Source organism: Colobus angolensis, unplaced genomic scaffold, assembly GCF_000951035.1.
Source record: "Colobus angolensis palliatus isolate OR3802 unplaced genomic scaffold, Cang.pa_1.0 Scaffold314, whole genome shotgun sequence".
Lineage (NCBI taxonomy): Eukaryota > Metazoa > Chordata > Mammalia > Primates > Cercopithecidae > Colobus > Colobus angolensis.
In genome coordinates, this window is record NW_012116422.1 from 1,670,848 (window position 1) to 1,681,612 (window position 10,765).

Here is a 10,765-nt window from a genome sequence, read left to right on the forward strand (position 1 = left end):
GCGCAGTGGCGCGCCAGTCGACGTGAACGCGCGCTCCCACGGCGGTTACACGCCGCTGCACCTGGCTGCGCTGCACGGCCACGAGGACGCCGCTGTGCTGCTGGTGGTGCGCTTGGGTGCCCAGGTGAACGTGCGTGACCACAGCGGGCGTCGCGCCTACCAGTACCTGCGGCCTGGCTCCTCGTACGCGTTGCGCCGCCTTCTTGGCGATCCAGGCCTGCGAGGCACCACAGAGCCAGATGCGACCGGTGGTGGAAGTGGCAGTCTTGCTGCCAGGCGCCCGGTGCAGGTGGCCGCCACCATCCTCAGTTCCACCACCAGTGCATTTTTGGGCGTCCTGGCCGACGACCTCATGCTCCAGGACCTGGCCCGAGGCTTGAAGAAGTCGAGCTCCTTCAGCAAGTTCTTGAGCGCATCGCCCATGGCTCCACGTAAAAAGACAAAGATCCGCGGTGGTCTGCCAGCCTTCTCAGAAATCTCTCGTCGACCTACTCCGGGGCCTTTAGCTGGTCTAGTGCCCAGTTTGCCTCCAACAACCTGAAGGTCCCTGGGACTACCACTTGGTTGATCTATCGCGGCCTGCTCCTGGCAGTCCAAACCCGCCCAAGACTGCAGCCCAGTCAACGCCTGGAGCCGCATTCTGTTTCCAGCTTTGTCCACTGCAGCCTGTTTTACCCAGATGGGCCTGCACTTCCAGCTTCTTTCTGAAGCATGACCCATCTCCAGAGATGGGATTTGAGAAATCGGTGAGAGCTTTCTATAAAGAACTCCAGGAGACAGGCCTGAACTCTGAAGGGAACTTGAAATTCAGGGTCAAAGGTTAAGGGGCAGCAGCTGGTCTGGCCCCTGAATGCGTTCACCTGATGCCTCTGCAGCTACACAATCCCAAGCCAGAACTAGAGCAAGGGTCTCTTGAAATGTTGAAAGATGTTAGCTTGTCAGCTTTAAGATATGTGGTGGTTTTGTAATTTGATGCATTTATTCTGTTTTTAAATTGAAATGAGGTAAAGCAACTTTCATAATAACCTTTTGAAATTATATTTTTCAACTTCTAGGCAAAGTGCTTAGACATTTTTCAATTTTTTTTTGCTGAATACTTTGGAATTCTATTTAAAAAATAGATGATCAAGATCTAAAGGAAATTAATCCCAACCAACAAACTTAAAAGTTTATCTACCTCATTTTAGGCAATCAAGATTCTGGAGAGTCATGAACACAGAATAACGATTGTGACCATTATGAATGTAACTAATTTCAGTTGTACTGTGAATGCTAAATATTTGCAAACAAGTACATCTTGAAAGTAAAGGTGACTTAGAGAAAAGAGACATTTTGGCAGATACTTTTAATTTGTGATTGTCTTCATCATGAAATATAAACATGTGTTTGGTACTTGTGGGTGGCATGAGTACTTAATTTAAAAAAAAAAATTGTGGTTTGTGAATTGCACCTGGGTGCTGTGTTTCTGAATCTGGTTTTCAAATCCAGTGGAGCCTTTCAGTGCAATAGGTGAATATTCAAAGAAAAAAAGTCATAGTATTATGACAGAAAAATAAGCGATTAAATAGTAATGGATACAATTAAGGAGCAACTATTTTATATAACTGCTCTGTACAAACAAAAAGTATGTAATATCCATTTTAAGAAAACATTTGAAAGCAGACAGCTTATTCCAAAATAGCAAATGCAGAATCTCTGCTCAGTGAGCTTGGATGAGTGGCTTAACTTCTCCGGGCCTTTGTTCCTATCTGTAAATGAGAAAGTTTGTAGATATTGCCAAGATTTCCCAGGCTCAATACAGTGTAATTTTTTTTCTGTTTTTAAAGATATGAAATCTATTTACTCAACCAATTTCTTAAATATCATATTGTGATAATGTTCTGCTTTTGCAAATTGTGTTTGCATGTCATTGGTTATATCAAATAGTTTTGTGGCACAGGGTAGTGCAGTTTCCCTCCCCACCCCCATATGTATCAGTGAAGCCTTTGAAATGACTTACGGCAGTCTTTCATGGAAAGTTTTGATTGAGCAATGAAATAAACAGTCCTCCATTTTGTTTCTGCTTGAGTGGTGATGTACTTCCCTTAAAAATTCTACAGTTTTTGCTATTGTATTTTTCTTTTCTTTGTATCTAATTTCCTTTCCTTCATTCTTCTGCCTCTTTCAAGCATTCTGTTATTGAAAGAAGTTGGAGTGCTCTGCAAAGGAATCAACCACACATGGATATCGTAATGGAGAACTGTAGATCAATGTGGGCCCTGATGTGACCTTCCCACCTTCCTTGCCTGGAACTCTGCATAAATTATTTTAAAATGCAAATTAAATCTTCTGCCTCTGCAGAAAAATTGTGGGAGGCACAATCATAGCAATCAGAGTAGCTGACAGTCTAGAAAATAGAATAAAATACTGGAGATTTTCCATGGTAAGAGAGACGCCTGACTGAAACAGGGCCTCAGACAAAGGTCATAGACACAGGTATGACCTGCCTTGAGAAAGACGACATTTAAACCAGCAGAGTAGGCCGGGCGTGGTGGCTCAAGCCTGTAATCCCAGCACTTTGGGAGGCCGAGACGGGCGGATCACGAGGTCAGGAGATTGAGACCATCCTGGCTAACATGGTGAAACCCGTCTCTACTAAAAAATACAAAAAACTAGCTGGGTGAGGTGGCGGGGGCCTGTAGTCCCAGCTACTCGGGAGGCTGAGGCAGGAGAATGGCGTAAACCCGGGAGGCGGAGCTTGCAGTGAGCTGAGATCCGGCCACAGCACTCCAGCCTGGGCCACAGAGCGAGACTCGGTCTCAAAAAAAAAAAAAAAAAAAAGCAGAGTAGTAATAACAATAACTAATGTTTATTGCACACTTAAATCAGAGGAGGATCATCTGAACTGCCAGAAGAATCTTTGTGTTTCAGAAGAGTGTGCTGCAAGCCTTTCAAGTGAAGTAAAACATTTAGCGAGAGTTTAGGATCAATATACCTAAAGTTCAGGTGTTAGAAAACACTGTCTTTCCTTGCAGGCCAAAGCTTTCTGCAACTATAAAGTAAGCCGATGGGAAATTATAGTTTCATATGCATATGGAAAGTTTTTAAGAATCATATATCACCTAGCAGGAAGCATACCTTTAGAAGGGTATTTTCAACGCTAACAGAAAATAATTGTGAAGGCAATTTGGTTGACAAGAATTGTCACAGGGACGAAATCACTCCTTTTAATGAGGGAGAAGTTAATTGTTGATGTAGATGGTTATGAGTCATATCCATAGCAAGCTTTTAAGTAAAGTTTTACATGTCCTTTAATGGAGGTTGGAGGTTGTTCTTAAGCATGTCTCACTTACCTAATGGAGATCCAGGGTAATGCATATACTGTATAACCTGTGCTGGTTAAGTGCCAGGCACAATTCTAAACACTTTGCAGGTATTAATCGCAAGTTTACAAGGTATGTCCTATTTGTATCTTGATTTTAAAGTGAGGAAACTGAAGCCTAGAGAAGTCATAAGTAACTTGTCCAGGCCTCACAGCTAGTGAGTGGCAGAGCTGGAATAGCCTCTGGGCGCTCTTTTTCATGACACTGTCTGCTATCCTATCGCAGGAAGCAGTAAAAAGGGCTCATCTCAGCCCTTTTTACTCATTTAGTGACCTTGGGCAAGTCACCCAGCTCCCCAAACTCCATCTTCCCTGTCTATGGGACAAAAGACTTCCTGTACCTATTTCACAGGCTGTGGCGGAAGGACGAGCACATGGAATAGTGGATAGAGCTCTTTATGAACTGCAACACCAATGTGGGGCGCCGGGTTAGTTCCAGGGGGTAAATGGCTGCATCCCAAAACAAAATAGCTCTGATTTGTGGATTTGCTTTACATGATCACCATTCTTTTTGTTTGTTTTTTTCTTTTTTGAGATGGAGTCTCGCTCTGTCGCCCAGGCTGGAGTGCAGTAGTGCAATCTCAGTTTACTGCAACCTCCGCCTCCCAGCTTCAAGCGATTCTCCTGCCTCAGCCTCCCAAGTAGCTAAGATTACGGGCACGCACCACTATGCCCGGCTAATTTTTTGAATTTTTAGTAGAGACAGGGCTTCGCCATATTGGTCAGGCTGGTCTCAAACTCCTGATCTTAGGTGATCCGCCTGCTTTGGCCTCCCAAAGTGCTGGGATTACAGGCATGAGCCACTGCACCCTGCCATGATCACCATTCTTTTAACATGTTAGTGATTGTATACATAACAATTGACTCTACTAGGAAAAATGTATTTCCACAAGAGGGAAATTATCCCAAATTCTGTACGTGATATCACTTTAGTTAAAATAGAAATAATGTATTTCTAAACTCACATTCCTCTAGCATCCCTACTCCCACCTTCCAGACCTAAATTACTGGTATTCAGCCACCTGAGCTGGAGTGCAGTGGCAGGATCTCGGTTGACTGCAACCTCCTCCTCCCTGGTTCAAGCGATTCTCACTTGAAACGATTTCCGTGCCTGAGCTTCTCAAGTAGCTGGGATTACAGACGTGCACCACCATGCCTGGCTAATCTTTTGTTAGAGACGGGGTTTCACTATGTTGGCCAGGCTGGTCTCGAACTCCTGAGCTCAGGCAATTCGCCCGCCTCGGCCTCCCAAAATCCCGTGATTACAGGCGTGAGTCACCCTGTATTTATAGACGCCGGGCCTATACTTAGATTCTCTTTCGCTCTCCAGATAGCCTTTTGCCTTGAACCCACCTCGCCTGTTTGGAACTGCCACACCTCCGGACTTCAACCTGTGACCTGGGTGCCTCAGGTGTGCCTGCAGGGAAGAGAAAAGAAAGCAGAGACATCGAGATCCAGAGCTATCCTTAAAGAAAAAAAAAAAATCCTCCTCGTGGGAAGTGGGTGCTGATTTAAACATCAAAGACAACAGGTAAACGTCCATTGTGACCTTCCACTCTGTAGCTAGGCTGACAGCAACACTGAGAGGTCCTCAGCAATTTCCGCCTCCCGCCTTCCTGCGCCCCCAAACGCCCCTTTCACCTCTCTCTCTCTGCAGCCCTCAACCACATTTGACCTAAATTTCCTAAGCTCCTGGTTTACATGTGAATGCACAGCACGGCAATTTGTTCCAATGAGGAGCCCTGAGGTCTGCGCCAGCCGCTCTCAGGGGCACGTTTTGTGCCAAGCAGGATGTTCAAGACAGACTGCGCGCCGGTTTGGGGCACCGCGGAACACGGCTTCCCTGTTCCGTTTCCAATTTACAGTCTGAAGGTAAAAAGTACACTGATTAAATCCACATTAGGAGGAGCAGCGGGGGCGGAAAAAGCGAGCGGGGGAGGCGGCCGCGGGGCTGCCTGTTGCCCAGCAACGATGCCAGCCGCAGCCTGCGCTCCCCAAAAGCCCGGGAGCACCGCGGCAGGCTGCCGGAAGGAGGATGGGGCAGGAACGCTGGCGGCTAAAGGAGGTGGGGGGCAGAAACCCCGACAGGGACCCATGCAACCCGCTTTCTCACCCTGGGAGACTACGCAAGGCTTTTTTTTTTTTTTAATACTGATGTTCGAGATCAAAAAGTGCACTGATCAAATCCATATTAGGGGGATATGATTTAATCAGTGTACCGTTTAAATTCCCCCCACACCCCTCCCCGCGACTGCCCTGTCTCCCACTTTTCATTGGCCAGTAACTTTCCAACACAGGCCCAGTGGCAAAGACAGCCAGCCTTTCCCTGCCTGGCTGGTCAGAGTTTCCTTCTGAAAGAAGCAGAAGGCTCAGCTCCAGGCTTTCGGGCTTAAGTGCTCAGCAGGGCAAGTCAAAGTCCCTGTGGCTGGCCCAGAGGGCCTGGTAGTTGGAGAAGCTGGATGCAGAAGGGTAGGTACCAGCTTTCACCATAAGGAGGACAGCGCCCTCTGCTGGCAGTATCCTGAAGGGTCAATTCACCGGGCTTCTGGTCCCCGCAAAGTCTTGGTCTGTGGTGCTGATACAAAACAAATATGGTGAGCTCATTCTTGCCCTCTGGAGAAATAACGATATGGAAGGGAGAAAAACTGGGGCAAGAAGACCGAGGGAAGATAGAAGGTCCATTGCAGGAGGTGTGGCCTTATTTTGGGGGTTCTCCTGATCTGGCAAGGACGAGCACAAAAGCCACATATTTATTTCCCCGTGGAAAAACCCAGCACACAACCAAAGTCCAGTTTAATGGGAAGATGGCAGATGCCCCTACTCCCACCCCCGTGCTCCTCACGCCCAGCCGAGCTGGGGGTGCTTTGTTTGAAATACACAATTCCCATTGGCTTAATGGATATGTTGGCTGTGTTTCTTTTCTTTTCTTTTTTTTTTTGAGACGGGGGTCTCACTCTGTCACCCAGGCTGGAGGGCTGGAGTGTATTGGCGCAATCTCGGCTCACTGCAACCTTCGCCTCCCAGACTCCATTGATCCTCCTACTTCAGCCTCCCAAATAGCTGTTTCTAAGAATACCACAATGGAATAATGCAATAGGGTCCGTACAGGGCAAAAGGCAGAAATTAATCGCTTCCATCCAGAACATGTCTGGGTGTATTTGCTAGGCTGAAGACCTTGGAGCAGAGGCCCTGCCCACTGTGTTCAAAGGGGAAAGCAAAGCATAATGTTAGAACCCGCAAAGGCCTCAGTAGGAGCCCCATGTGTTTTTTATAAAAGGGCATAATGTGAGCATTGTTCTGTGCTCAATAGCACAACTGTTATAACAAACGCTTTTGGTATGAATATGACCATTTAAAATCCCCAACCAGTTGCACTTGATGACAATACGCATCAGAAAACAAGCCCAGGAGCAGAGATTTCTCACTTGGGGGTCAGTTGGACTTAAATGCACATAAACATGCCATTTAATGTGCCCAGCTTCCAAAAATACACTGAATATTTGTGGAACAACATTGTTGTTTCCAGCATTTGTAGCTACAAAGGCTGAAGCAGATTTCAACGTGTATATCTGAGAACCTAACTTTGATTCTATATACATGGGGTGGATGCACAAATTGAGGAGTTCTATGTGTCATACCACTCCAGCCCCTAACTTCCCACTACCAACCATGGCCCACCTTCAGATTACAACCACTGCTATGTCTCCAGGTCCTTAGCCCAGCATGGAAGATCTTGAGGTCTCCCACCCCTCACCTTCAGCTCCCACCCTTGACTGCCTGCCTCAGGCCTGGCTAACCCAGTGGGGTCTCTGAAAGAGAGGAGGATAAACAGTGTTGATAACATAACTGGAAGACACAGTGCTTTCTGGATCTTGGAATGAATGTCCCCAGATGTTCAAGTATACTGAATATTTGTCAGGGCATTTAAGCAGCAGAGCATCTGAGCCCATTTCAGTAGCTTGAGTCCTGAAAGGAGACAGGACTCCTACTGTCACTACTGAAGCTGGGATGTTGGCTAGAAACCAGCTACGGAATCCAGACTCAGCCAATCAGACCTAGGCCTTTGTGGCTGTGACACAGTCACTGGAACAGTTAGGAAATACTGGTGACAGTGGAGCTGAAAACCCAGTATTCCCCTGGTCCCTCCCGTTTTCAAGCCAGGTTCTCCAGGCTAACTAGACATTGGCAGGGTTGACTGATATTCTGCCAGCAAATCCCTATTCTGCTCTAGTCAGCCAGGGCTGGTGACTGTGTAAACAAGACCCCTCTCACTCCTCCCACGGCTGTGCTGAAGGTGACACACACATTTCTCTTAACAATTTTTATTGAAGAAAAAATAGGCTGTTTTGCACCCTAAGTGCTCCTCTATCTTCTCTCCTCCCTCCAACCAACCCCTGCCAGCCCCACACTCTCATCACAAAATGGGGGAACACTGCAGTTTTTAAGATCCATAAATTAATTACCACATAAGCCATAAGACCTGGGCGAGGCCACATGAGAACACTTTGGAGGAGTATCTTAGAGAGACCTGGCCTGGGTCCTCCCCAGTCAGTCCCTCAAGGGAAAAGCAGAGAATAAGTCAGCATCACCCCACTTACGTGGGTGAGAGGTAGGGGCGGTGCTCCCCACCCTCTCCACCTATAACTAGGTAAGGAGAAGAGGGAAGGGCGGCTGAACTGGAGGACAGGTCCCTGGGGGCCGGGCCGGGCTGGGAGACGGGGGATGATGACCAACGTCGTCCCTGATGGCGTCCAGTTGGTCCTGAAGGAGGCGGATGCGCTCGTCCAGGCTGCGCTGCTGGGCCAGGACGGCGGCCTTGCCGGCCAGCAGGGCGCAATAGGCGCGCAGCTCCTTCACCGGCAATGCTCGCACCAGCACCTCCCGCACCGCCCGCTCGCGCCGCGCCACGTGGTCCTTTAGCTCCTTGGCGTCTTCCTCCTGCCGCTGCAGTAGCCGGAGGCGCTGCAGCAGGGAGGCCTGGAGCCGCAGGAAGAGGCGCCGTGAGCCAGGCGAGGGCGCCGCCGCTCCCGGAATGGTTTCAGCTGGAGACAGCAGGCCCCTCACTGCCCTCCTCCCTTGCAACCTGAATCCCTTTTACCTGCTCATCAGGGTCGCTGGCTGAGGCCTCCCGGGCCAGGGCGCGGCGCACGCGGGCCAGGCGACTGCCCAGCAGCAGCAGGAGGCCAAGCACGCGCTCTAGGTCGGCCATGAACCGGCTGAACCGCTCCAGCTCCCGAGGGGCACAGGCCTGGCGCACTGCAGCCTCCAGAGCCGCTTGGCGCCTGGCCCACGCTTGGGCCTCCCCCTGCAGCCGCTCCTGCTCCGTGTGAAGGTCCTGAAGCATCTTTTGGAGGAGGGTGGCTAGCTCCACCTGCAGGGAAGGCTCAAGGCTGGGGCCAGGCTCACGACTTCTCTGTCCAGGCTCTGGGCTTCTACCCACCCCCAGCCTCCACCAGCCCCTCTCCACTCACTTTCTTGCCCTGGATGCTGTCGTTTGGTGCAAGGAGCCCCTGGCCACATGGCTGGTCAGGCACAGGGTGGGTGGCAGGGTTTTCAAGCCTTGTCTCCTCCTGAGGAGCTGGCAGGAGCTGGGTGAAGCTGAACTGATAGGACCTGGGAACAAAGCCAGAGCTCCCTGGGTTTCCTGTCCCCGAATTCAGGGGCTCAGCGTCCAGAATCCCTGGTACCCCTCACTCACCCTGGCTCAAAAGTACTGGCAGCAGCCTCCTCTCCAGCCTCCCCACAGGCAGGCGGCATTGCAGCCCGGACCTCTGCTAAAGGAATCAGCCCATCCAGCAGGCCCAGGGGTGGCTCTGGGCTGGGCTGGGAAGCAAGAGGGTCAAGTAGAGAGGGATCTAATCTGGCCAGCTCCTGAACCAGTTCCCCGAGGCACTGACTGGGCCACGGGGGCCTGGAACCAGGCTGGCCAGTGCCCCTATCCAGGGCAGTATTGTGAGGGGGACCTGGAGTATCATTGCCTGAAAGTCCCAAGGCATCAACTGGGAGAGGTTTGAGGAGGTCACTCTCTGCAGCTGTGGAGGGATTGGTGGTCAGTCCAGTGGGGTCAACAGTTGAGATGTTATCATTTGCAGTCCCAGTGGGGATGTGGCTTGTGGGCCTGGAAATACCTACAGAACCATTCACCCCCTGCCAGCAGTCATCTGCCCCTGCGGTTCCTGGACACTCATGGAACGGGTACTCTGGAGGGACTGCAGCCTGGCCAGTTCTTTGGCCTAAGCCAGTTCCATACTGCTGGTCAGAGGCATGGCCACTGGAAGCAGAAAAGACACTGAATCAGAAAAAGCTCCAGCCACAAACAAATGGTGTCCTCCAAGGGCCATCTGTCCCTGCCCCTATCACCTGGACTCCCAGGCTCCAGCTAGGAGAGCGTACCCCTCTAGCGTTTTGTAGATGTGTCAGGGGGTTGCCTCATGATGCTTGGAAGTGAGAGGGAATTACCTGGCTGGGGGCCCCTGGGAGGCATGGGGGTCTGGTGGTGATCTCATTCTGACCAGCGGGGCCTCTTCTAGGAACACTTCATCAGGAAGGGAGGGAAGCCGGGCATGCACAATGCAGGTCTCTGAGACCCTCTGCTCACCATCAGCAGGGCTGCTCTGGGGTACCTCTGCAGGATACACCACCGCAGCCTCCTTCTGAGGCAAGAACCTGGAGGCAGGGACCCTGTAGTTACCACAGTGAAAGGAAGGAAGCTCTCCGTGTTGCACCAGGGAGACAGTAGGGTGTTTGCAAAAGAACCAGAAGGCTCAGACTGAGGTTAGGTAGGAAGCCCTTTCATTTTTTGGGCAAAAGCTATGCAAGCTGCCTCCCCCCAACTTGGTCCAGAGTGGTCTATGTCTCTCACCTGGAAAATTTGGTCTGAAACAATGCTCTGGGGGTTTCTGCTCCTTGGGGAACAGCCTGGAAGGGTGAATAGTCGACTGAAATGTGGCTCAAGTTTTGTTTCCCAGATGCTTCCCCTACCAGCCTGCATTTCCTGACTTCCATACCTGGACAATGGGTATGGTCCCTTCTGATCCTCCCCAGGAACCCAACACTTCGCCCGAAGCGCTCCGACTCCGACTGGCGGGCCCGTAGGCATCACCAAGCTTCAAGGACCCGGAGTCCGGGTCTGTCGAGCCTTGGGGCTGCGTCTCAGGCAGCCATCCCACCTGGTGATCAAACTTAGCCAGCGCTGGATGCTGGAACTCCAAGAGCTCAGGCCCCGGGAGGCCAGAACTGCAGCAGGCCTCACCCAGGCATTCCCCCGCCGGCCCACCGCCCGGACCCACACTATCCAGCTTTCCTGGCTCGGAGAAGCACCACTTCCGCTGCTGGTTGGCTAGGGGACCCCGGCCGGCAGTTCCTGGCGCGGGAGCCCGGGACCGCGCCGGCTCCCCCTCCCCG

General features: G+C 50.8%; 2 protein-coding genes across 2 annotated transcripts in view; one reads left to right on the top strand and one right to left on the bottom strand.

Annotated features, from left to right (window-relative positions):
- Nucleotides 1-2,067, top strand: part of SOWAHA (sosondowah ankyrin repeat domain family member A) — a 15,681-nt gene extending 13,614 nt beyond the window's left edge. The window contains exon 2 of the mRNA XM_011951115.1: nt 7-2,067. Within this exon, the coding sequence (XP_011806505.1) occupies nt 7-541 (535 nt within the window). The 3' untranslated portion in view covers nt 542-2,067. The remainder of the gene's footprint in view (nt 1-6) is intronic.
- Nucleotides 2,068-7,952: 5,885 nt separating this feature from the next.
- Nucleotides 7,953-10,765, bottom strand: part of SHROOM1 (shroom family member 1) — a 3,474-nt gene continuing 661 nt past the window's right edge. Inside the window, exons 2-8 of the mRNA XM_011951117.1 lie at nt 10,369-10,764; nt 10,224-10,279; nt 9,821-10,027; nt 9,060-9,632; nt 8,833-8,974; nt 8,460-8,732; nt 7,953-8,338 (exon numbers count right to left, since the gene is read on the bottom strand). Coding sequence (XP_011806507.1) covers nt 8,006-8,338; nt 8,460-8,732; nt 8,833-8,974; nt 9,060-9,632; nt 9,821-10,027; nt 10,224-10,279; nt 10,369-10,764 — 1,980 coding nt within the window. The 3' untranslated portion in view covers nt 7,953-8,005. The remainder of the gene's footprint in view (nt 8,339-8,459; nt 8,733-8,832; nt 8,975-9,059; nt 9,633-9,820; nt 10,028-10,223; nt 10,280-10,368; nt 10,765) is intronic.